Source organism: Nansenia antarctica (genome assembly GCF_963989245.1).
Source record: "Nansenia antarctica genome assembly, chromosome: 2".
NCBI lineage: Eukaryota > Metazoa > Chordata > Actinopteri > Argentiniformes > Microstomatidae > Nansenia > Nansenia antarctica.
Window position 1 is genome coordinate 712,872 of NC_137675.1, and position 27,500 is coordinate 740,371.

General features: G+C 48.0%; 1 protein-coding gene and 1 long non-coding RNA gene across 4 annotated transcripts in view; both read right to left on the reverse strand.

Moving 5' to 3' along the window:
- Positions 1-25,679, reverse strand: part of mrpl37 (mitochondrial ribosomal protein L37) — a 35,000-nt gene extending 9,321 nt beyond the window's left edge. For 2 of the 3 annotated variants that reach the window (XM_080524810.1, XM_080524809.1), the window contains exons 1-5: positions 17,530-17,831; positions 12,747-12,945; positions 9,918-10,101; positions 9,454-9,569; positions 1,585-1,770 (exon numbers count right to left, since the gene is read on the reverse strand). In XM_080524810.1, the coding sequence (XP_080380936.1) occupies positions 1,585-1,770; positions 9,454-9,569; positions 9,918-10,101; positions 12,747-12,945; positions 17,530-17,697 (853 nt within the window). In that variant the 5' untranslated portion in view covers positions 17,698-17,831. Of the gene's footprint in view, positions 1-1,584; positions 1,771-9,453; positions 9,570-9,917; positions 10,102-12,746; positions 12,946-17,529; positions 17,832-25,559 lie in introns of those variants that run through there. The other variant, XM_080524811.1, reaches the window with a different exon arrangement.
- Positions 25,680-26,662: 983 nt separating this feature from the next.
- Positions 26,663-27,500, reverse strand: part of LOC308151051 — a 2,707-nt gene continuing 1,869 nt past the window's right edge. Inside the window, exons 6-8 of the long non-coding RNA XR_013937274.1 lie at positions 27,450-27,500; positions 27,133-27,255; positions 26,663-26,733 (exon numbers count right to left, since the gene is read on the reverse strand). The exon at positions 27,450-27,500 is cut by the window's right edge and continues 24 nt beyond it. This is a non-coding gene — a long non-coding RNA (uncharacterized lncRNA). The remainder of the gene's footprint in view (positions 26,734-27,132; positions 27,256-27,449) is intronic.

Sequence of the window (27,500 nt, forward strand, 5' to 3'; positions counted from 1 at the left end):
CCAGACAGCAGGCTGGATGGCCGGATGGCCAGGCATGAGTTGGAAAAATTAAGGCCCACCAGCAATAACACACAGCCAGCAAGAAAATGTAGGGTCTGCGTTCGAAGGGGTAAAAGGAGAGAGACCAGAATGTGGTGCAGGTCCTGCCATGTACCCCTGCACTCAGGAGAGTGCTTCAAAGCCTACCACACAGAAAAAATATATTATTGAGTGATGATGATTCTAAATGTTCTAAATCTGTGAATAAATGTAGTTATTTTGTCATCAAAAGCCTTTTTTCCTGTGTTGTTTTTATTGTTTCATAGAAGTAAACAACTTTTCAGATGTTTGAGGTGTCACTAAAACTAAAATATGTGGACGTCAGTCACCGTTTTGCTTGAATTTGCTTCTCTGCAGAAAAAGCTAGTTTTCTCTGTTTATTGGTCAAAATCAGGTGTTTTTGCTGAAACCACCCTATGTTCTACGGCCGATTTCTAAACACTCAAAGAGGCTAGAAACAAACTTTATTTTTCTGATGAAAGAAGAGAGTCTAAAGTCTTGGTAGATATGTTCAATGTTTATGTAGTCCGAAAAGTCAATATTTGGTGGGTCTTCAAAGTTCAGCGAAAATGCCCCAAAAGTCTGGCAGTATGCCCCAAAAGTCTGGCAGCTCTCCGCTCTGAACATGGCTGGCAGTCAAAGAGTTAAGAACGCCGCTGTTGGTGAGGATGTTTTGAAATTCACCATCAAAGCAAGACTGCAGGTATTACCGACCAAGTACAATCTGTCCACCTGGTATCCCCACACTCACAGTCCATTCTGTTTAAACCATCAGGATTCACAACACCTAGAGTCCATTGCACACATAACAAATGGATGTAATGCATACAAACACCTGTACATAGCTCGTCATGACCGTATTGTGGACATTGTGTCTGATACAGTACAAAATATCTTACCATCTAGCGCAGCTATGTACAAGCATGCCAGAGTGTTACCAGAGTGGTTTGGTTTTACCAATGACGTTTTTGCCAACATCCCAAATACACCTGATGTTGTCTTTGTTGACACCGGCCACAAGGAGGTGCTGATTGTAGAAGAAGGCTGCCCCTTTGACCTATACATGGACCAGACTTTCCAGGACAAGTATATCAAATACCAACCACTACTTGGTACGATAACCAGCTTTGGGTACAAGTGTAAATTCAGTATACTTGTATTTGGAAGTCTGGGCCATGTATATAAATGCACCATGAGGGGTCTGAGAATTGCTGCAATGACTAAAAGAAAGGCCAAACAGGTTGCCAACTTTTGCTCTGTCTCGGCTATTATTATCAGCTTGGCCGTGTGGAGAAGGAGGTGTCATGTGACCCTTGAGAGTTCAGTGCTGCTTAGCCCCGAAATATTTGATTCCCTGTTTGTGTAATATGATTTGTGGAACCAAATAAAGTATTCAAATGTGTGTGTGTGTGTGTGTGTGTGTGTGTGTGTGTGTGTGTGTGTGTGTGTGTGTGTGTGTGTGTGTGTGTGTGTGTGTGTGTGTGTACCTGTGTGTGTGGTGTCCTGGTACAGGTGGGAAGTGTGTGTGTGTGTGTGTGTGTGTACCTGTGTGTGTGGTGTCGTGGTACAGGTGGGAGGCGTCCAGGTCGATGGTGGGGGAGACGGGGTAGAAGGTCTCCAGGACGTGTCCCTGTGTGGCCTGGACCTCCTCCTTCCCAGAAGGCACTGGGAGCGCCGCACGGCTGGTCATCAGCAGTCCGCTCTGCCCTCGAACCTGGAACAGGTCCTCACCTGGAGGGAGGGGTGAGGGAGAGACAAAAAGAGAGAGAGAGAGAGAGAGAGAGAGAGAGAGAGAGAGAGAGAGAGAGAGAGAGAGAGAGAGAGAGAGAGGGAGAGGGAGGGGAGAGGGAGGGAGAAAGAGAGACAGAGAGAGAGAGAGAGAGAGAGAGAGAGAGAGACAAAGAGAGAGAGAGAGAGACAAAGAGAGAGAGACAGAGAGAGAGAGACAAAGAGAGAGAGAGAGAGAGAGAGAGAGAGAGAGAGAGAGAGAGAGAGAGAGAGAGAGAGAGAGAGACAGTGTGTGTGAGATCTAACAGCTCTGTCCATATGAGTCATGTAGGTAGGCGTCAGCAGTACTTACAATGGCAAACGTTTTAATACTGATTCAGATAGAAGTTAAACGTTTTCTTTAAAGTTCTGGACTAAAGTTGTTGTTTTTGGAACTCAATGGGTATGTTGCTGCATTGATGTCATTTTACAAAAGTGTCTCATGAATTCTTGAATTATTTTGTTAATAAATATTTCGTTGAGTGATATGGTATTGTATGGTATAGAGTTAAACTCTTATAGTAGGTAACACACACACGGCTGTTCTAGTGTTAAACTCTTATAGTAGGTAACATAGACACGGCTGTTCTAGTGTTAAACTCTTATAGTAGGTAACACACACACGGCTGTTCTAGTGTTAAACTCTTATAGTAGGTAACATAGACACGGCTGTTCTAGTGTTAAACTCTTATAGTAGGTAACATAGACACGGCTGTTCTAGTGTTAAACTCTTATAGTAGGTAACATAGACACGGCTGTTCTAGTGTTAAACTCTTATAGTAGGTAACATAGACACGGCTGTTCTAGTGTTAAACTCTTATAGTAGGTAACATAGACACGGCTGTTCTAGTGTTAAACTCTTATAGTAGGTAACATAGACACGGCTGTTCTAGTGTTAAACTCTTATAGTAGGTAACATAGACACGGCTGTTCTAGTGTTAAACTCTTATAGTAGGTAACATAGACACGGCTGTTCTAGTGTTAAACTCTTATAGTAGGTAACATAGACACGGCTGTTCTAGTGATTAAATAAACAAACAAATCATAATCTGTTGTCACTTATTACTGTTAACTAATTAATCGCGCTGTAGAACTGTTGTATAAAAGCAATATCACACGGCCGAGTACCGAAGACGATCACAGCCGTGCTGATATTCAGTATAACACACTCCCTCTCGTGTGATATTGCTTAAATAGCAACACACACACAGCTGTTCTAGTGTTAAACTCTTATAGTAGGTAACATAGACACGGCTGTTCTAGTGTTAAACTCTTATAGTAGGTAACATAGACACGGCTGTTCTAGTGTTAAACTCTTATAGTAGGTAACACACACACGGCTGTTCTAGTGTTAAACACTTATAGTAGGTAACATAGACACGGCTGTTCTAGTGTTAAACTCTTATAGTAGGTAACATAGACACGGCTGTTCTAGTGTTAAACTCTTATAGTAGGTAACATAGACACGGCTGTTCTAGTGTTAAACTCTTAAGGCCAATGCACACGGCGTGCGATTTTTGTTGCACGACAACATTCGATTTTGAAGTTTGAATGGAAGTCTATGAGAAAATCTCATCCCAACGCACACGGCCCGGATTTTAATCGCACCGCGAAAATTCGATTCCATTCGTTTTGAATGGGACAAAGCACACGGCGTGCGAGTTTTGTCGCACTGTCAAATTTGGCAAATTTTGTAAAAGTTTGTGGTGCGACGGATTATTGCATCACAATGGGACAATTGGGAAAACTTCAACTGGTCTATCTAAATTAATTGAGTCACTCATAACGGGGAGAGAGACTGGAGCATACATTTTTGACTGTCTCCTTTTTTTCTGAAAGAGATTCTGCAGTCTCACAATGAAAGGAGAGTTCAACTTGGTCAACAGTTGAGGCTGTAGTGTACAGGAGGACCGCTCCAGACAACTTACTTCAGGTTGAACAGACAGGAGTTTGACGTGGATCTGGGAGAGATTGGAGGCGGAGCGGAGACATTTCGGAGCTTGCATCAAAACACTAGTCTATTACGTTACTGTACTCTTATAAACTGTTTAATAACAGTTTCCAATACAAACGGAACCAAATTAATTGTAACAGTAGTTTGAAAAACACGTGCTTTAGGGAGGGTATTAAGTTATTTAACATGATGGCATATATTTACATGTGAATAAAATATTACTAAAAAAGTATTATCATTGTTGTTATTTGTATTTTGTACTGTGCAGCCAAAAAGGCTATAGTAAATCTTTGAGCAAGTAACGTTATTTATACTTATAATATATACTATACTATATATATTATATTAGTTTACTCAAAGATCTACGATAGCACGGGGTTGCCAGATTTCTAATCTAGCACGACTGAATGACCAGCCAAATTGTACACACGTTGTATAGACACTGTCCACTGAAAACCGAACATCTGCCAACCCAAAATTAATATTTACTCTACTGTACGTGTATGTAATTTACCGGTAACCTGAATGGATGAAATGGATGACGAAAAGCTCATAACTTGTCAACCAGTCAACCTGACATCTTCAATTGTGGATGGAGCAATCATCTATTTTAACGGTTTGACAGTCAAGGGCAATATATGAACATCACCATCAGCCAGCCACTACACCTAGCCCACAGCTGCCACTATACACATTACTAGATCTACGAATTACTGCATGCATGATTTATTTCCGTGTCATGCCACATAGCTACACGGCCCATCTCACATACAAGACGCCTATATTACATAATAATAACAATCGAGCATGTAGGCACAATATTGTAGCGCGAACGCAGGAACATTGGCTACCGTGTAGTGGTGAGCACCCGGTCTTGCTGACCGCCCCTTGTAGTGGAGTTGTGTGGTGTCCTATGGCCTCGTGTCGGCCCGTATGGTTATGCTGTGGCTCGATATGAGCGTGCTTCTATGTGTGGCTTTATGAGCGTGCTGTGGCTCCAATAGAGCGTGCCTTTTTTGTACACTGTTTGTAATGGTAATTAGGGAAACCAGCTCTAACTTATTGAACTATGCCGTCCTCCGAATCTATGTCCGGCTGATCATCGCCCATAATAATAAAGTGGCTTTTATAATACACCTTTCTGGCTGTGTGTTTTGTGCACTCCCTCTCCTGACATTTTACCAATACCCCTAAATCAGGGGACCCACATATTTTATCACAATATTATGTCCAGTTGTATCTTGTAGAAATTGTGGAAGCAAGGCAAGCAATATTGGTAGAGCCTATTGTAATCAGTCTGCCTGGTCCGACTACGTAACAATAAAGTAACAATTGAGAATGGAATGTTGTGGTGCAACAAAAATTGCATCGCACGCCGTGTGCATTGGGATGCGATTTTTTATGATTTTCTCATAGACTTCAATGGTGTGAGTTGAAAATTGAATTTTGCGGTGCAACAAAAATCGCATCGCACGCTGTGTGCATTGCAATCGAATGTTGTGGTGCAACAAAAATTGCACGCCGTGTGCATTGGCCTTTATAGTAGGTAACATAGACACGGCTGTTCTAGTGTTAAACTCTTATAGATGGTAACATAGACACGGCTGTTCTAGTGTAAAACTCTTATAGTAGGTAACACACACACGGCTGTTCTAGTGTTAAACTCTTATAGTAGGTAACATAGACACGGCTGTTCTGGTGTTACACTCTTATAGTAGGTAACATAGACACGGCTGTTCTAGTGTTAAACTCTTATAGTAGGTAACATAGACACGGCTGTTCTAGTGTTAAACTCTTATAGTAGGTAACATAGACACGGCTGTTCTAGTGTTAAACTCTTATAGTAGGTAACATAAACACGGCTGTTCTAGTGTTAAACTCTTATAGTAGGTAACATAGACACGGCTGTTCTAGTGTTAAACTCTTATAGTAGGTAACATAGACACGGCTGTTCTAGTGTTAAACTCTTATAGTAGGTAACATTAAGCTTAACAGCATAACAGCATAACAGCATAACAACATAACAGCATAACAGCATAACAGCATAACAGCATAACAACATAACAGCATAACAGCATAACAACATAACAACATAACAACATAACAGATGGCGGCGCTACGCCCGAGAGCAGCCGGCCACTTTCTACCTGTCATTGTTTTTTACTGTTCGTTTTACTACGTTTTACTATGTCAGAGTGTTCTTCAAACGAACCCGATCATATAAAGATATGACCGAAGAGAGCTCTTTGACATCCGTGCCTCATTAGCAGAAATCCCATCGAACATGACAGCTCCCTTCACTATTCCCTACGGACCATGGAGTATTAACAAACGGATTCACCGGAGAGGAGCAGGCAGATGCCGAGGGCATCGGGCTGGATCAGCGGTGAAACGCAAACAGCGAGCCCGCATCAATACCGAGCCGTCACCCCTCTCTCCCACCCGGCCTCGAGATCAACACATGCCTGTAGAGACACCTACCTCGCCCGTGACTCGTGAAGTGGTGAAGATGGGACTCCTGAACGCCAGATCGGTGAAGGAGAAAACATCCGTGCTGAATGACTTTATATCCAAACAAGATCTCTCTTTCTTTTTCATCACAGAAACGTGGCAAACTCCTGGGGATTATTCCTCTCTCAACGAACTCTGCCCAGCTGGCTGGAAGTACCACAGCATCCCGAGACGCGGTAAGACGGGAGGGGGCGTGGCCTGCCTATATAAGGACAAATACACCTGTTCTCTGCTGAACTGTCATACTTATTCCAGCTTTGAGGTTCAGTTGCTGAAAGTAGGCATAACCCTCCTCATCATGATCATCTACCGCCCGACGGACAGCAAGACCTTTAAGGAAACCAAGAATTTTACATCCCAATTCTCTGATCTCCTTACTGAAATCATTCCCAGCCATAACAAGGTGCTTATCGTGGGGGATTTCAATATCCATGTGGATAATCCCACCCGGGCTTTCGAGTCTGAATTCCTGGACCTGATCGAGTCATTTGGTTTGACCCAGCATGTTTCTGGCCCCACCCACAGTGGAGGACACACATTAGATCTGGTCCTCTCAATCAACATCCCCATCAGTGACGTGGAGACCATGCTGGCTCATGCTGACTGTGACCATAAGGCAGTTCTGTTCACCTCATCTCTGTCCATCCCTCCCTCTACCCAATCCTCTGCTCGCCTCTCTCGATGCATTAACGCCCAGACAGCCCCAAGGTTTTCCTCTGCCTTCATGGCCGCCCAAAACACCAGGGCAGGAGAGGCACCATCTGACCCAGAGGAACTCACTTCCATGTTCAACACCTCCTGTCGCTCCATCCTCGACTCGATAGCCCCGCTTACCCTGAAAAAGCCCAAACCCAAGGTCACGGCTTGGCTCAACGACACCATCAGATCTCAGAGAAGAGCGTGGAGACAGGCGGAACGCAGGTGGAAAAAGGACGGGCTGACCATCTCACTCGAGATTTTGAGGGAAAAGCAGAGGACCTATCAGAAGGTCGTAAAGACTGAAAGGGCTAAGTACTTTGCCACTCTCATCTCCAACAACTCACACAACCCCAGAGTGTTATTCAGGACGATCAACACCGTTGTTCACCCCCCCCCTACCGTCATCCAGGATCCATCCCCGGCTAAGTGCGAGGAATTTTTATCCTTTTTTTCTGATAAAGTCACCAATATCAGAAAAAACATCCCGCACTCCACCAAGGACTTAGCCGTCACACTGGGATGTTCATCCACGTTCTCCAGCTTCTGTCCCTTCACTCTACCAGCCCTATCCAAGATGGCCGCTGTACTGAAGCCGGCCTCATCGCCTCTGGACCCCATCCCTACCCCCCTCCTCAAAGAGGTGTTCGACACAGTAGGGCCACACATCCTCTCAATAATCAACAGCTCGCTGGCCACTGGCATTGTTCCGCCCACCCTCAAACAAGCAGTGGTACAGCCTCTCCTTAAGAAACCCAACCTGGACCCTTCCAACCTCAGTAACTACAGACCCATCTCCAAGCTCCCAGTCGTGGCCAAGCTCCTGGAAAAGGCTGTCCTCAGCCAGCTATGGCCCTACCTCCAACAGAACAACATCCTGGAGAAGTTTCAGTCTGGCTTCAGACCTGGCCACAGCACTGAGTCGGCACTTTTAAAGGTTTGGAACGACCTCCTCCTCATCGCAGACTCCAGGAAATGTGCTGCCCTGGTCCTCCTGGACCTCAGCGCAGCTTTTGACACCATAGACCATGCCATCCTCTTTAATCGACTCCAGCAGGAGGTTGGCATCACCGACACCGCCTTGTCCTGGTTCAAGTCTTACCTCAGCAATAGAACCTACGCCGTCCACATAGCATACAGCTCCTCCAGACAAGCCAACCTCACCTGTGGGGTTCCTCAGGGCTCCATCCTCGGTCCCATCTTGTTCTCCCTCTACATGCTCCCCCTCTGTCTAATCCCTCAACGCTACCAGATCTCATTCCACTGCTATGCGGACGACACCCAGCTTTACTTATCAATCAACACTGACGACCACGCCGATCTGATGCGCCTGATGGACTGCCTCCACGATGTGAAGGAGTGGATGGCCCAGAACTTCCTACAGCTGAATGAGAGCAAGGGGGAAATCCTCCTCATCGGCAACACCACCGCCATCACTCAGCTCAGCACCAACATGGGAAGCCTGTCCACCCTTGTCAGACCACATGTCAAGAACCTCGGTGTCATCTTTGACTCCGAGCTCAACTTTAACCGACAAGTGAGCTCCGTCGTGAAGTCATGTTTCTACCAACTACGTATCATAGCCAAGATCAAGTCCTTCCTCACCCCCAGTGACCTGAGGAGGGTCGTCCTCATGCTAATTTCATCTAGGCTCGACTACTGCAACTCACTCTATGCTGGACTTCCTGATAAGACCATCTACCGCCTGCAGCTAGTCCAAAATGCCACTGCCAGGCTGGTGTCAGGCACTAAAATGAGGGACCACATCTCCCCTGTCCTCATCTCCCTTCACTGGCTCCCAGTAAAGAAGAGAGTGAAGTTCAAGATCTGCACCTTTGTCTACAAAGCTCTCAACAGTCTCGCCCCACCCTACATCAAGGACCTCCTGGACCTGTCTTCCACCTCAAGGCCCAGGCTCAGGTCCGACGCCCAACTCAGCCTGAGGGTCCCCCGCACCAACCTCAAGAGGAAGGGTGACCGTGCCTTTGCGGTGATAGCACCGACCCTGTGGAACGCGCTCCCTTCCGCCATCAAGTCTGCCCCCACTCTGGACTCCTTTAGAGCCAAGTTAAAAACCCACCTCTTCGTCAATGATGTTCCCTAAGTCTACTCCCTATTTGTTGTAAATTGTATCCCTTGAGATGTTCGTTTAAGTAGTCTGTGTCTGTTTGCTTTCTGTGTTCCTTGTCCTTGTCCTTGTCTTTATCTGTTCCTTTACCCGGGCTGCGCCCCGGGCCGATGTAAAAGTTGGATGGGGGGCGCATTATAAATAAAATTAACAATTAACAATTAACATGGTTACCATGGTAACACACACACAGCTGTTCTAGTGTTAACTCACCAACTCACCAACTGACGAAGAATTCCGGAACACTCACTACCAAGAATGTCAAGTGTTTTAAACGGTAAATCTATTCTACCTAGCAAAAACACTCTGATTGGACGCTGTTCTAGTGTTAACCCCTGCCTGCCTGTCCTGGTCGTACCTCTGGTCCAGGTGGCGGCCAGGCGGGGGTTCTCCGCCAGCATGCGGCCCCCCAGGCCGGGGCGGGACGCCTGGAGACCCCCACACAGGTGGAGCAGGCTCCTCAGCAGGGCCAGGCTGGAGACACACACACACACACAGAGAGAGACACACACACACACACACACACACACACACACACACACACACACAGACAGACAGACAGAGAGAGACACACACACAATGGATCAATCCTTGGCCCCCTTCTATTCAATCTCTACATGCTTCCATTGGGACACCTCAGCAAAAAGAACTAAATCTCCTACCACAACTATGCGGACGACACTCAAATCTACATAGCCCTCTCACCTGACGACTATAGACACAATCTCTGTAATTGGGTGGTGTCCCAGAAGGAGGTTAGGGGTCAGATGTTAGGGGTTAGGGGTCAGGGGTTAGGGGTCAGAGGTCAGGGGTCAGACTCACCAGAAGGTGGTCCTGGCGGGGCGGGGCTGGGTGGTGTCCCAGAAGCGGGCGTGTCTGATGGCGTCCTGGACGCGCTGGTCCTGGTCGGCCAGCTGATTTGCCGGGTCCTGGCCCAGTGACGTCACCCGCGCCGGCAGCCCATTGGTCAGCTGGGTCTTGGTGAGCCACAGTGCCTGACGCACCCCTGGAGGTACACACACACACACGCACATTTTAATCATTTATTTCTGTCCACATAGAAACAAGTATACAGGGACACAAATACTGAAGGCACAGATGGGATGCATTCACAAACAGACATGGACAATGTCTTTCACATACAACAGGACAAGACTCACGGGTACAAGTAACACCGTCTCCGCCATATATGGCGGCTGCCAATAATCGCAGAGACAGAGCAATACTTGCTGAGCCTTTTTGCTTCTCCCTTGGACATTCCCAGTAGACGTAGTCCTCTGACAACCAATCTGTGCACATGTCCAAGACTGCCAAATATAAAGACTAATAGCGTACACCTATAGCCTAGCTCTGAGATGGTATTTACAAGCTGCTGGTATTTCATGACCTTAGTCATGAAGGCTTCCTCTAGGCTTATATCAAAGGTGCATGCTACCTCTAATACAGACACCTCTCTGGACTCTTCATTAACAACAACAACATCTGGTGTGTTAGCAGACAACTGTGAAAAGTGACATTGGTCATTACAGAAATTGAACATAGATGCATTGACACAAGCATGTGTATACATTTTCACTGTAACTGGGAAGTGGAGTGATATGTCCTTTACTATAAGGCTCACAATTCTGTCATGACGTGCTATATACATTCCTTTGTAAACATAACAGCCATTCAAGATGTGTGATAGTGTTTCTGTAACCTGTTCTGTGGTGTGGTGCAAGCAATGAGGAACCTGAGTGGAAGGAAACCAAATAGAGAGGTTGAGTCTGGTAGGAAGGACTTGTAATCTGGCCTTGGTTGTGAATATGACAATGTCCTCATCGAGTGCAGTGTTTTTTAGAAAAGAAAAACACACACACACACACACACACACACACACACACAGAGAGAGACAGAGACACACACACAGACAGAGAGAGTCACACACAGACAGACAGAGAGAGACACAGACACACACAGACAGACACAGACACACACACAGACAGACAGAGACACAGACACAGACAGACACAGACAGACACACACACACACACACACACAGACAGACACACACACACACACACACACACAGAGACAGACACAGACACACACAGACAGACACAGACACAGAGAGACAGACACAGACACAGAGAGACAGACACACACAGAGAGAGAAACACAGACACAGAGAGACAGACACAGAGAGATAGACACAGACACACAGACAGACACACACACACACACAGAGACAGACACACACACAGAGAGACAGACACAGAGAGACAGACACACACACAGAGAGACAGACACACACAGAGAGACAGACACAGAGAGACAGACACACACACAGAGAGACAGACACACACACACAGAGAGACACACACAGAGAGACAGACACACACACAGAGAGACAGACACAGAGAGACAGACACACACACAGAGAGACAGACACACACACAGAGAGACAGACACAGAGAGACAGACACACACACAGAGAGACAGAAACACACACAGAGAGACAGACATACACACAGAGAGACAGACACACACACAGAGAGACAGACACAGAGAGACAGACACACACACAGAGAGACAGACACAGAGAGACAGACACACACACAGAGAGATAGACACACACACAGAGAGACAGACACAGAGAGACAGACACACACACACAGAGAGACAGACACACACACAGAGAGACAGACATACACACAGAGAGACAGACACACACACAGAGACAGACAGACAGACACACACAGAGAGACACACACAGAGAGACAGACACAGAGAGACAGACACACACACAGAGAGATAGACACAGACACACACAGACAGACACACACACAGAGAGACAGACACACACACAGAGAGACAGACACAGAGAGACAGACACACACACAGAGACAGACACACACACAGAGAGACAGACACACACACAGAGAGACAGACACACACACAGAGAGACAGACACACACACAGAGAGACAGACACACACACAGAGAGACAGACACACACACAGAGAGACAGACACACACACAGAGAGACAGACACACACACAGAGAGACAGACACACACACAGAGAGATAGACACACACACAGAGAGACAGACACAGAGAGACAGACACACACACACAGAGAGACAGACACACACACAGAGAGACAGACATACACACAGAGAGACAGACACACACACAGAGACAGACAGACAGACAGACACACACACAGAGAGACACACACAGAGAGACAGACACAGAGAGACAGACACACACACAGAGAGATAGACACAGACACACACAGACAGACACACACACAGAGAGACAGACACACACACAGAGAGACAGACACAGAGAGACAGACACACACACAGAGACAGACACACACACAGAGAGACAGACACACACACAGAGAGACAGACACACACACAGAGAGACAGACACACACACAGAGAGACAGACACACACACAGAGAGACAGACACACACACAGAGAGACAGACATACACACAGAGAGACAGACACACACACAGAGAGACAGACACAGAGAGACAGACACACACACAGAGAGACAGACACAGACACAGACAATGATGACTTAATAAATAATCTTGCACCTTCTTCATCTGTTGACATCACACACGCAGACAGACAGACAGACAGGCAGACAGACAGACCTTCCAGTGGACTGGTCCTCTGGTGGTAGATGTAGCAGGGTTTGTGTTTGTGCAGCTTCATGTCCTCGTGCCGGGGGGAGTAGTAGTGGTTGGGGTCCTGCCAGCTGCGGGTCCACCTGGGGAAGCTGGGCTTGGCCAGGCCCGGGACGTAGTGCATCCGCTCAGCGTAGGTGATCCTCTGCAGCCCGGGGATCTCCACCTGGGTGATGTGAAACATGTTAATACGTCGCCTGACCAGCAGGTGGCGCTCCCTACCCTAATTGGATGCGGTCATAGAACCTGTATGATACCTGAATAAGAGTTAGTTCAGTAAATGGTAAATGGACTGCTCCAAAGCTCTTAACAACGGCCTCTCGTTCACCCATTCACACACACATTCACACACCAATGGCGGCCAAGCTACCATGCAAGGCGCCGGCCGGCCCGCTCACTGGGAGCAATTTTGGGGTTCAGTGTCTTGCCTAAGAACACCTCGACATGTGGCCAGCCGGGGCTCGAACCGCCGATCTGCCAACCTTGTGATCATTAGACGCCGGCTCCTCTACCTCCTGAGACACAGCCTCTACCTCCTGAGACACAGCCTCTACCTCCTGAGACACAGCCTCTACCTCCACCAGCCTCTACCTCCTGAGACACAGCCTCTACCTCCTGAGACACAGCCTGTACCTCCTGAGACACAGCTTCTACCTCCTGAGACACAGCCTCTACCTCCTGAACCACAGCCTCTACCTCCTGAGACACAGCCTCTACCTCCTGAGACACATCCTCTACCTCCTGAGACACCGCCTCTACCTCCACCAGCCTCTACCTCCTGAGACACAGCCTCTACCTCCTGAGACAGAGCCTCTACCTCCTGAGACACAGCCTCTACCTCCTGAGACACAGCCTCTACCTCCTGAGACACAGCCTCTACCTCCTGAGACACAGCCTGTACCTCCTGAGACACAGCCTGTACCTCCTGAGACACAGCTTCTACCTCCTGAGACACAGCCTCTACCTCCTGAACCACAGCCTCTACCTCCTGAGACACAGCCTCTACCTCCTGAGACACAGCCTCTACCTCCACCAGCCTCTACCTCCTGAGACACAGCCTCTACCTCCACCAGCCTCAACCTCCACCAGCCTCTACCTCCTGAGACACAGCCTCTACCTCCTGAGACACATCCTCTACCTCCTGAGACACAGCCTCTACCTCCTGAGACACAGCCTCTACCTCCTGAGACACAGCCTCTACCTCCTGAGCCACAGCCTCTACCTCCTGAGACACAGCCTCTACCTCCTGAGACACAGCCTCTACCTCCTGAGACACAGCCTCTACCTCCTGAGACACAGCCTCTACCTCCTGAGACACAACCTCTACCTCCTGAGACACAGCCTCTACCTCCTGAACCACAGCCTCTACCTCCTGCACCACAGCCTCTACCTCCTGAGACACAGCCTCTACCTCCTGAGCCACAGCCTCTACCTCCTGAGACACAGCCTCTACCTCCACTAGCCTCTACCTCCTGAGACACAGCCTCTACCTCCTGAGACACAGCCTCTACCTCCTGAGACACAGCCTCTACCTCCTGAGACACAGCCTCTACCTCCTGAGACACAGCCTCTACCTCCTGAGCCACAGCCTCTACCTCCTGAGACACAGCCTCTACCTCCTGAGACACAGCCTCTACCTCCTGAGACACAGCCTCTACCTCCTGAGACACAACCTCTATCTCCTGAGACACAGCCTCTACCTCCTGAGACACAGCCTCTACCTCCTGAGACACAGCCTCTACCTCCTGAGACACAGCCTCTACCTCCACCAGCCTCTACCTCCTGAGACACAGCCTCTACCTCCTGAGACACAGCCTCTACCTCCTGATACACAGCCTCTACCTCCTGAAACACAGCCTCTACCTCCTGAGACACAGGCTCTACCTCCTGAGACACAGCCTCTACCTCCTGAGACACAGCCTCTACCTCCTGAGACACAGCCTCTACCTCCTGAGACACAGCCTCTAACTCCACTAGCCTCTACCTCCTGAGACACAGCCTCTACCTCCTGAGACACAGCCTCTACCTCCTGAGACACAGCCTCTACCTCCTGAGACACAGCCTCTACCTCCTGAGACACAGCCTCTACCTCCTGAGACACAGCCTCTACCTCCTGAGACACAACCTCTACCTCCTGAGACACAGCCTCTACCTCCTGAACCATAGCCTCTACCTCCTGCACCACAGCCTCTACCTCCTGAGACACAGCCTCTACCTCCTGAGACACAGCCTCTACCTCCACTAGCCTCTACCTCCTGAGACACAGCCTCTACCTCCTGAGACACAGCCTCTACCTCCTGAGACACAGCCTCTACCTCCTGAGACACAGCCTCTACCTCCTGAGCCACAGCCTCTACCTCCTGAGACACAGCCTCTACCTCCTGAGACACAGCCTCTACCTCCTGAGACACAACCTCTACCTCCTGAGACACAACCTCTACCTCCTGAGACACAGCCTCTACCTCCTGAACCACAGCCTCTACCTCCTGCACCACAGCCTCTACCTCCTGAGACACATCCTCTACCTCCTGAGACACAGCCTCTACCTCCTGAGACACAGCCTCTACCTCCTGAACCACAGCCTCTACCTCCTGCACCACAGCCTCTACCTCCTGAGCCACAGCCTCTACCTCCTGAGACACATCCTCTACCTCCTGAGACACAGCCTCTACCTCCACCAGCCTCTACCTCCTGAGACACAACCTCTACCTCCTGAGACACAGCCTCTACCTCCTGATACACAGCCTCTACCTCCTGAGACACAGCCTCTACCTCCTGAGACACAGCCTCTACCTCCTGAGACACAGCCTCTACCTCCTGAGACACAGCCTCTACCTCCTGAGACACAGCCTCTACCTCCACCAGCCTCTACCTCCTGAGACACAGCCTCTACCTCCTGAGACACAGCCTCTACCTCCTGATACACAGCCTCTACCTCCTGAGACACAGCCTCTACCTCCTGAGACACAGCCTCTACCTCCACCAGCCTCTACCTCCTGAGACACAGCCTCTACCTCCTGAGACAGAGCCTCTACCTCCTGAGACACAGCCTCTACCTCCTGAGACACAGCCTCTACCTCCTGAGACACAGCCTCTACCTCCTGAGACACAGCCTCTACCTCCTGAGACACAGCCTCTACCTCCACCAGCCTCTACCTCCTGAGACACAGCCTCTACCTCCTGAGACACAGCCTCTACCTCCTGAGACACAGCCTCTACCTCCTGAGCCACAGCCTCTACCTCCTGAGCCACAGCCTCTACCTCCACCAGCCTCTACCTCCTGAGACACAGCCTCTACCTCCTGAGACACAGCCTCTACCTCCACCAGCCTCAACCTCCACCAGCCTCTACCTCCTGAGACACAGCCTCTACCTCCTGAGACACATCCTCTACCTCCTGAGACACAGCCTCTACCTCCTGAGACACAGCCTCTACCTCCTGAGACACAGCCTCTACCTCCTGAGCCACAGCCTCTACCTCCTGAGACACAACCTCTACCTCCTGAGACACAGCCTCTACCTCCTGAGACACAGCCTCTACCTCCTGAGACACAGCCCCTTCCTCCTGAGACACAGCCTCTACCTCCTGAGACACAACCTCTACCTCCTGAGACACAGCCTCTACCTCCTGAACCACAGCCTCTACCTCCTGCACCACAGCCTCTACCTCCTGAGACACATCCTCTACCTCCTGAGACACAGCCTCTACCTCCTGAGACACAGCCTCTACCTCCTGAGACACAGCCTCTACCTCCACTAGCCTCTACCTCCTGAGACACAGCCTCTACCTCCTGAGACACAGCCTCTACCTCCTGAGACACAGCCTCTACCTCCTGAGCCACAGCCTCTACCTCCTGAGACACAGCCTCTACCTCCTGAGACACAGCCTCTACCTCCTGAGCCACAGCCTCTACCTCCTGAGACACAGCCTCTACCTCCTGAGCCACAGCCTCTACCTCCTGAGACACAGCCTCTACCTCCTGAGACACAGCCTCTACCTCCTGAGACACAGCCTCTACCTCCTGAGACACAGCCTCTACCTCCTGAGACACAGCCTCTACCTCCACTAGCCTCTACCTCCTGAGACACAGCCTCTACCTCCTGAGACACAGCCTCTACCTCCTGATACACAGCCTCTACCTCCTGAGACACAGCCTCTACCTCCTGAGACACAGCCTCTACCTCCTGAGACACAGCCTCTACCTCCACCAGCCTCTACCTCCTGAGACACAGCCTCTACCTCCTGAGACACAGCCTCTACCTCCTGAGACACAGCCTCTACCTCCTGAGACACAGCCTCTACCTCCTGAGACACAGCCTCTACCTCCTGAGACACAGCCTCTACCTCCTGAGACACAGCCTCTACCTCCACCAGCCTCTACCTCCTGAGACACAGCCTCTACCTCCTGAGACAGAGCCTCTACCTCCTGAGACACAGCCTCTACCTCCTGAGACACAGCCTCTACCTCCTGAGACACAGCCTCTACCTCCTGAGACACAGCCTCTACCTCCTGAGACACAGCCTCTACCTCCTGAGACACAGCCTCTACCTCCTGAGACACAGCCTCTAGCTCCACCAGCCTCTACCTCCTGAGACACAGTCTCTACCTCCTGAGACACAGCCTCTATCTCCACCAGCCTCTACCTCCTGAGACACAGCCTCTACCTCCTGAGACACAGCCTCTATCTCCACCAGCCTCTACCTCCTGAGACACAACCTCTACCTCCACCAGCCTCTACTCTAGACACACCTGCACCCGGGGCTCCTTCCTCCTCTTCGTCTTGGGCACTGCCTGGGCGCCCAGCGCGACGCTGACATTGAGGTTCCTCCGGGGGAGGAGGGGGGCTGTCCCGGTGGTCCCGGTGGTCCTGGTCCCGCTGACGGCCCGGAGACGACGGACTACCGTTCCTGTCCACATCTTCTATCAGATCAGATATCTGCGTTGTTGTTTTACCCGCCGGTGATCAGACCGGAGATGAGAGATGAAGGTTTCTAGGTTACTAAGGTTACGACAGCGTCTTCTCACCGCACGGACGCATGACAGCAGGGCGCCGCCATCTTGGAGACGTTGTGACAGGTGGCGCCTCTGCGGGATGGGAGTGGTACTGCACACACACACACACACACACACACACACACACGCACACGCACACGCACACGCGCACACGCACACGCACGCACACACACACACACACACACACACACACACATACACACATACCAGCTTGTTTCCCCTTCCCCTCCCTCCCTGTCTACCTTCATCCTTCCTTCCTTCCCTTTTGATTGATTGAAAACTTTATTAGAAGATTTGCAGAAGTAGGTAGATGAAAGTACATATTACATACAAGGTCAACTAACAGGATAAAAACCCAAGAAAGCCACTGGCTTATTTCAATTGGGGTCCTTGATTCTCAATTCATCGTTACTCATTCCCTCCTTGTACAGATATATGTTTCATTTTCTGGATGAAACCTACCTAACAAGTGTTGTGTGTTGTTATAACATTGTCAGTATTTTTGAGATTTGACAGCAGGACGCCGCCGTCTTGGAGACGTTGTGACGGGCGGTGGGCTCGGTGACGCCTCTACGGGATGGGAGTGGCACTGCATCTTCTTCTTCTTCTCGTTTTTAATTCGATTGGCGGTTGGCCAACCAACCTACGGTGCATTACCGCCACCTAGCGGACTGCGTGGGACGTTAGACTGACGAGAGCCACTGCTGGTCCTGCGTCATATCCTTATAATAGATCGGTTTCTTTTAAAAATTCTTCATAACTTCATAACTAACACTATGTATCCGTGTCTTTTTTCTTGTTGTCTACCTAACTAAACTAAATAAACCATCTTGTTCAAAAACGTTTTCAAACACCTCCTTTCTTTCCCCTCCCCCTCCCCCCTCCATCCTTCCTTCCCTCCTTGTCCAGATGTTTCATTTGTGTCTGGGTGAGTGTGTTGTGTTGTCTTATAACATCATCGTATTTTGAGATTTAATTAAGCAATATCACACGAGGGAGTGTGTTACACTGAATATCACCACGGCTGTGATTCGGTCGTAGGTCGCACGACCTCCAGTGTGATATTGCTTTTATACAACAGTTCTACAGCGCGATTTATTAGTTAACAGTAATAAGCGACAACAGATTATGATTTGTTTGTTTATTTAAGCATAAAATAAACAAAAAATTGTTCCGCAACTGAACTTCAAATGGACAGTTGCCTAGTAACGTGAACACAAACATGTAGTCTAATTAACACTAACTAGTAACCTGAACACAAACATGTCAGTCTAATTAACATGTCTGTCTAATTAACATGTCAGTCTAATTAACGGTCATTTAGTAGAACACCTGTGCGGCGGAGTGATACATATAGTTAAAAGTCCCAGTGCTGTTATACTGTATATCAGTGGAGGCTGGTGACTTCCAGAATTGAGGAGGCAAATTTTTTTCCGCTTGCTCGCTTCACTCGCGATGGAATGTTCTTCTTATCTGTCTTTGTGCTGTAAGCTACAATCAGAAAGTTCTGATTGATGGAATTCATTGTGCAGAGCTTAGCCTATGTGCCTGCCTGAAGAAATGACATTGCTGTAAGTCTATGAGCCTGCCTGATAATTAAGTTGAGAAATTACATTTGGATGTAATATAAATGCCCAGTGAACATGTGTAAAAGGCAGGAATTTGATAATTATGTGGTTAAAAAACAATTTAGTTTAGCCTACATTTTTCATTCTTCTTCTTCTACAGCTTCAACATGTAATCATCAATTTAATCAAGTTGAGCATATAAAAAAGATAAGTAACAGTTTCTTTATCAAATGTAGTTTTATTCAATATATTTAATATAAATAAATAAAAATGTTTAATGTTGTGAGGACAGTACTGGTTCCAGCTGGCTTCATCTGCTGAGAAACACAGACATGCAATGGAGTGGTATTACTACTGAGAACTAGTGGTGTAACACTGGTAGAGACATCTGATTAGTTCAACTCACCACTGGTTTAGCTGAGGGGCGGCATACTCTCTCCAGGACTCCATTTGATATGGAAGAATATTACATTGACTTGTAATAAAACGAAATCGACTACATTAAAAATAAAACTGTTCAATAAATCCTAAATGTTGTCTACCTATTCGATGTATAAATCGCGCCAGAATCTCGCCGATTTCCGAGGTCATTTTAAGCAAAAGTATTTGGCCAAATGAGCTATTATTTTCAGGGATAATAGCCATGGGTGCTCTGTAAAGGACAAGTTGATAGGACACTCGTAGACACTATGGAGTGTTTCTTTGACTGAAGTGACTGGCGAATTCTCAAAATGGCTTCATGTGATTGGACGAACAAAATGTCAATCATTCAGCCCTGGACTCATTTCTAATATTTATCCTGCAGAACAGCACTCATACACGCGTGTGGCGGAAAAAAAGTACTACAACGGAGGAGAGGCCTCCTGTTCCCACCCATTTTCAGTGATGGGCCAATCACATATTGCCATGAAAAAAATTGCATTACATTGACTTCTATGAGAAACCACTTTCCAACAGGAGGCCTGGACTTTTCGACAGGAGGCCTGGCCTCCTTCAATAGAAACGGATAGGGATTCTGGCCTGTAGGTGCTTTACAATTGCAATATTGGGTTTTAGCCATGGAAAATATTTATGAACAAAACGGAAATAATATTAATAAATAATATTAATATAAAACAATTTAAAATATTTTTTTTGTTAAATAAATAAAAAATAAAATATGTAATTATTGCTTTTTAAAATCTCTCTCTCTTCTCTCAAATTATTGGGGAGGCCAGGCCTCCTCCACCTCTATGGAGGAGCCTCCACTGCTGTATATCAGCACTCATGGAATGCCTCTTGTCCAATCTAATTACTTGGTCGGAACTAACTGTTGTATAATCAAGGACATTCCACTCATGACATCAGGCCTGTTGTGTTTAAATAGAAAGACTGAATGAATAATGTGTTGGAAATGATACAACTCAGAAAATGATATAAAATGAAAAACACAATCAAATGGTCTTGTTGAGCCTTGAAGCATTTCAGCCCCCGTTTCTGTATGGTGTTATTGTGGTAATGTTTACTACCTTCATGAACACAGCACACCATCATATCATAACATACTATTATATCCATCAGTCCTTCTGAAATTCTCCATATTTTTGTAAAATGTTTAGTTAGGAGAGGAAATGGAAGAGGTGGTGATAACAGCACAGGAGCTTTAACAGAACTCACATCACAGGACAACACCTGACAGGATTGTGATCGTGTGGATTATGTGATGACTGCTGTCAGGTAAAAGAAACAGCAGAACATGTACTGGTTAAGCTACACCATTACACAACGCTTTGGTACCAGAACAAACGCTTCAGAACATGCAAAAAACACTTTCCAAGAAGGGCTTTATTAAAGAGTTCACATCAGAGGAAACATATCGGCAGCCATTTTAATTAACAGTCATCCATTTCACTTCTCCTGCAGGTCTCTCTGGTCATCCTGTCTGTCCTGCAGGCAGGGGCGGACTGGGATCAAAAAACAGCCCTGGCATTTGCGACACAACAGCCCTATTTCCAAACGCAACACGGATTGTTAACATTGTAATAAATCACGGAGGACTCAACTCAAGGGTTCGTTAACTTTATATATTCAATACTCCCGGCTCACAGTCACATGGCATACAGACACAGTAGCATGACTTATATACCCTCTACTGTCGTAATTCACGCATATCTGTTTACGTCTGTGTCGTGCATAGATTACGTATTGTAGTCACGTCAATACTATGACATCTCCCCCTTTTCGTTTCTTTCCTTGAAGTAAACAACAGATGAACATTCTGTAAAACAATGTTATTCTATCGCAATCAATAAACGATAATATCAATCAACATTTGGATTAGCAAATAATTATCAAATGAACGGTTCACATTCTGGAACAAGTCCAGTCTGACAACCGGTCTGGAGATCCGTCCAGACCTGGTCTGTGACAGTCCTTCGGCACCAGCAAGTATGCTGATACTGGCGTTACCTGGCTCCTGACTGGTGTCCTCACGAACAGGTGAGGCAGGTGCTGTGTCCCCAGCTGGCTGTGGAGCAGGAACTGCCTGGAGGTGGCGCCGGTTGCGGCGGTGTGACACCCCCTGCTGTGTCTCGATGAGATAAGAGCGTGGCGTGACACTCTCGCTGGTCACGACTGCAGGAGCTGTCCAGGTTTTCTGGTGGTCCAGTTTTGTGAGGACCTTACCACCAGGCTGTAGTGGAGGTAGGGGTCTCGCCCCATGTCGTTGGTTGTAGTAGAAGGCTTGCTTCCTCTTTTCAGCCTAGTCCTTCTGCTTGATCTGCTGTTTGTCAGGCCATGAGGGTTGCAGGTTCCCCTCGATGGTCGGTAGAGTCGTCCGGATCTTCCGGCCCATTAGAAGTTCAGCTGGGCTGGCCCCCGTTGTACTGCAGGGCGTCGACCTGTAGCACGAGTGCGATGAGAGGGTCTTTCTGTTTCAGGATTCGCTTAGCAACCTGGACCGCCCTTTCTGCATGACCGTTCCCCTGTGCGTTGTGTGGGCTCGAAGTAATGTGTTCGAAGTCGAGCTTACGTGCCAGGTTTCGAAACTCAGCGCTCGAGAATTGAGGTCCATTGTCGCTGACAACCACATCTGGGATGCCGTAGCGGGCGCATGTTCCTTTGAGCTTCAAAGCAACTTGAGTACTGGTTGTCGTCGTCATGTGCAGTATCTCAATATACCTTGAGTAGTAGTCTGAGATGACTAGGTAGTTCTGCTTGTTGTGCTCACAGAGGTCTAGAGCTATACGCTGCCATGGTCTGTCGGGGAGCGGAGTAGATATCAACGGCTCCTTCTGCTGTGCTCTTCTCAACTCACAACAGGACTGACACGAATAGACAATGTTCTTGAGTTGTGTGGAAATGCCGGGCCACCAGACCGAGGCGTTCGCTCTGTCCCTACACTTTGAGAGTCCTTGATGTCCATCGTGGATTCTATCGAGGATGTCTGCTCTCATTGTCGCTGGTATCACTATGCGGCTTCCTCTGACGACGAGCCTGTCGTACTCTGAAAGTTCATCTCGTGTAGCGAAGTACTCACGTATGTCACTTGGTACTTGGTATGCGTGCTCAGGCCATCCTGACCTGATGTACCTGATCACCGTTTGCAGCCTCTCGTCGGCCGCAGTAGCTGCTCGTATGCGGTCCATCTTTCGTGGGCTAGCTGGCACACTGTCCATGACAGCTGCGATGTAACACTCCACCTCAGAGTGTGTGTCTCTCCCGTTCTCAGCGTGGCTCAGAGGTAGGGTTGGGTACCGAAAATCGGTACCGGTAGGTACCGGTTACTTTATTGACAGTCTAATTGACCCCCTGGGCTGGTGAGTGCTACACTGGTCTGTTTCAGTTCCCTCTCTGGAATAAGCATGTTAAAAGTCTCTTCACACAACACTGGCATCAGCTCCTGTATCAATTTTAAACTTCACTGATGTTGCACCAATGAGAAGCTGCACATTCCACTGCTCAACACTTGTTTTTGCATTCACTGATCCCATGTAGTATCCTTCCTGCTCATCTGTCTCATCCGTTACTTCACTCACCGCTTTGGTTTTGCACTGGCTCTGCCAGTGTCCTGTCCTGTTGCATTTATTGCATGTCGTATTTCGAGCTGGGCACCTCTCTGGGTCAATGTGCTCCGTTTTCCCACACCGGCCGCACTTCCCTCCACGCTCCGCGGCTCTTCCTCCTCTCTGGTCATTTCGCCGCCATTTTAGATTTTTATTTCGCGCTCCCCGCACTTCTTGTACGGCTGCGGTGGCTACATTAGCCTCCTCCTGTGCATTGACTTGCATGTTAACGGTCTCCGACTGCCGAACAGACTGTATGGTTAGCGCCAAAGTGAGACCTGACATGAGCTGCAATTTACGAGACTGCTCCTTATCCACAATCCCCACTACGATCCGGTCCCGAATGTTCTCATCCCTTACTTCGCCGAACTCACAGTGTTCTGATAGGTCATAAAGAGCTCTGATAAATGTCTCTGCCTGCTCACCATGCCGCTGCACTCTCTGGTAAAAGACAGCGCGCTCGTGGATAACGTTCCGTCTTGGGAAAAAGTACTCATGAAATTTTTTCATCACAACGTTGTAACTATTCGCATGACTTGCTTCGGTAAACGTGAACGATTTGAAGATATTATCCGCTTCACTCCCCATTGCATATATCAAGGAACATACTTGTATTTCTCCCGTTTTCTTGTTGAGCTCGGTAGCTACTCGAAATCTCTCAAAGCGCCTTTTCCAGTCGGTCCACTCCGTCGGTTTATCAAAAGAAAAACTATCCGGTGGGTTAAATTTCGCCATGATTTACTGACTTTAGCAAAAATGGTCCACTTCTGACACCATGTAATAAATCACGGAGGACTCAACTCAAGGGTTCGTTAACTTTATATATTCAATACTCCCGGCTCACAGTCACATGGCATACAGACACAGTAGCATGACTTATATACCCTCTACTGTCGTAATTCACGCATATCTGTTTACGTCTGTGTCGTGCATAGATTACGTATTGTAGTCACGTCAATACTATGACAAACATAAAAAGCTTGAGATAACTAGACTGACTAGAATTGAATGTAGACATTTGGAACACGTAACACACACTGACATACGCTACAATCACTGATGAATTCAGAGTGCCGACAACAATCCACAGTGACTGACTTAACCTGAACTGTGGCATCTATCTTAGCCAAAATATTGACAACTAATATTAACTATATTATCATCAGTCAATAGCTCGTCTCATTCACAGAACAGCATGGGTTGCCTGCACTGTTTGATTGCGTATTTTAGAGCAGACTACAGAGATGGTGAACATTAGCACTAGCTAACACTACCTATCTATTTACCTTAGCTTGGTGCTGTTTAGCTAAATATATTGATTGATTGAAAACCTTTATTGTCCCCAATGGGGAAATTTTGTTGTCAAACAGCTCAGTTAGGGCAGAAAACATTCAGTACAGAAAACAGAAAAACATTCAATAAAATACATAAAACAGTGCAGGCTCAATAAGTAAAAAGTTCCAAAAGTTCCATCTCCAGGTCTCCCCCACCCTGCAGGGCCTGGTTGTAGAGTCGGAGTGCAGCTGGAATAAAGGACTGTCCAAATCTTTTTGTACTTTGACGGGGGAGAACAAATCTGTGGCTGAACTTGCTCCTCATCCCTGCCAGCTCGCAGTACATCGGGTGGGAGGGATTGGCCAGCATGGCCGCCAGTTTTTTCCCCATCCTCTGTTCTGCCACCACCTCTAGGCTGTCCAGCCCGGTCCCCACCACAGAGCTGGCCTTCTTCACCAGTTTGTTTAGCTTCGCAGCATCCCTGGCACAGATGTTTCCACCCCAGCAGGCCACGGCGAAGAACAGAACGCTGGCAACCACCGACTGATAAAACATTTGCAGCAGCTCGTTGGTGGACACAGCCTAAGTTAACTTATCTAGCCAGCTAGCTAACGCTATAACACTGAACTGCTCGAACCTGGTGAAAACATTGAGGTCCAGTTAAGCCTAATAGCTTACGTTAATATAGACTCGGTGTAGCTAAGAGAAGCTGCTCTGACACGGAATACAATAACGTTAGCAAAAACAAACAGTTACATGAACCATCACATGTATGAGCCTAAACAATACACCAGCCACAGTGCATATTACATTTAGCTTCACCAAAGCAGAAAAAGAGCACTGCACAGCCACAGTGTATATAATAATAAATGTGTCTTACCTTCATGTAGTTAGCAGACTACTAAGTAGTTTGTTTTTCTCTACTACAACCCTGTCAATCATTCTCTCCCTCGTCGTCTCCTCTACCACAAGTTTAATGTTAGTCCGAGTGCTAGTCCGGCGCCCCCCTCCCCTCTCTGGAGGAGCTGTACAAAACACGCTGTCTCAGGAGGGCCTCCAAGATCTCCAAGGACCCGACCCACCCTGGGCACGAACACTTTGTCAAGCTGCCCTCGAACAGGAGGTACAGGACCCCGGCCGCTAAGACAAACAGACTGAAGGACAGCTTCTACCACAGGGCCGTCAAGGCCCTGAACACAGAAAAGGCCTAAGTTCTGGGCCCAGGACAGTCCGGACGGATTGTATGGCAGCTAGTGCTGAGGCACAAACATGTACATTTTCAAGCCTGCAAACTGTGACACTTTAAAATAATGTGAAAAAATACTTTGTTGTGAAATATGACAACCCTAGTTGACTATCTGTGCAGTATAGTACAGTGGATTGTGTACATAGCCTCTATTGATGTAAACCAGCTCCTTACCTTCTTGTGATTTTATGCATCTATGCTTTTTCTAAAATGTGTTTCTTTTTCCTTTCCTAAACACCAGGGGAGCCTCCCCTCCTAAATTTCGTTGTTTGGTACCTGTACTGTAGCAATGACAAATAAAGTCTATCTATCTAGTTGAGGTGTTGCTAGCACCTGCTTGCTTCGCAAACAGATAGGTTATATTCGTTAATTCCCCCCTTCCACCAATAGAGCTTTCTTTGATTTGTCCCTCTTTTTCTCTGCCCCACCCTTTGGTCGTTTACTGCCCAGATACATTTCGTTCTTATATTCGATTCTTCTTCTTCTACTCGAGTTATCTAGCGTTGCGTAGCAACGAGTTGATCATGAGAAAATTCGTTAGGCCCTGGGCATACATACTGCGCGGACGGCCCGGGCCGATATAAAATGTGTTGGGCCGCGGTTTTCTGAAATAAGTTATTTTCAATGAAAACCACCAGAGACAAAATTAAAAATATTATTATTTATTTATTTATTTTTACATTTTTTAATAATACATTCTCTGAGTGGCTCAGAGTCTCGCGGCCCTCCTGGCATTTGTCCGGCTTGCCCGATGGCCAGTCCGCCACTGATCCTGTCGGTCCTGCAGGATAGGGGGGGTGACCAGGCCCTGGGGGAGGGAGGGGGGACACTGGTTAGTTACAGAGCCACATAGCAACAGGCTGTAGTCAGACACATCAACAGGCTGTAGTCAGACACGCAGCTCTGTCGAGCACGGCCAGGGTGAGATCAGCATTCTCTGTTGTCATCAAGGTCTCAGGGAGAGAGTTCAAGAATGGAATCATCATCTCAGCACCCCGGGTGATGTCATAGTACACTACAGGTGATGTCACAGTACACCACCGCCCGGTTGTTTGAAAACGTTTAATCTGGATCAGAACCAGATCCAGGTTCTCTTCCGACCCTGGACCAGAGAGGAGAACTGGGGTCATTCTGACCCAGATTAAAAGTGTTAAACACCCAGGGGCCCAGGTGACCCATCAGCAGCAGATACGGACCCTGAACTCACCTGCTGGGGGTGGTGCCTATCGAGTTTTAAATAAAGGTTTGAAATGAAATGAAATGGTGGTGGTTCAGGGGGGGGGTCATGGATGGCGCCTTGCCTCCTCCTTGGCCTGGTCGCCTAGGGAACCTGAGGGGGGGAGGGAGAACAGTCAGAGGAGGGAGGGGGGGTGTGCGGGGGGTGGGTGCAGGGCGCTGTGGCCTCAGTGGAAGATTTGGAACGGTTTGGAGTAGAATCAGGGAGATCATATGGCAGAATCTTTTCATCAGCGGCGACAGATTAGAAATGAATAACAGAAACACCAAGCGTAAAAAAACACTTACGCTGATCGCCTCTGTCCTTTCACGCTGAGCCCCAGGGCCTTCTGGGAGGTT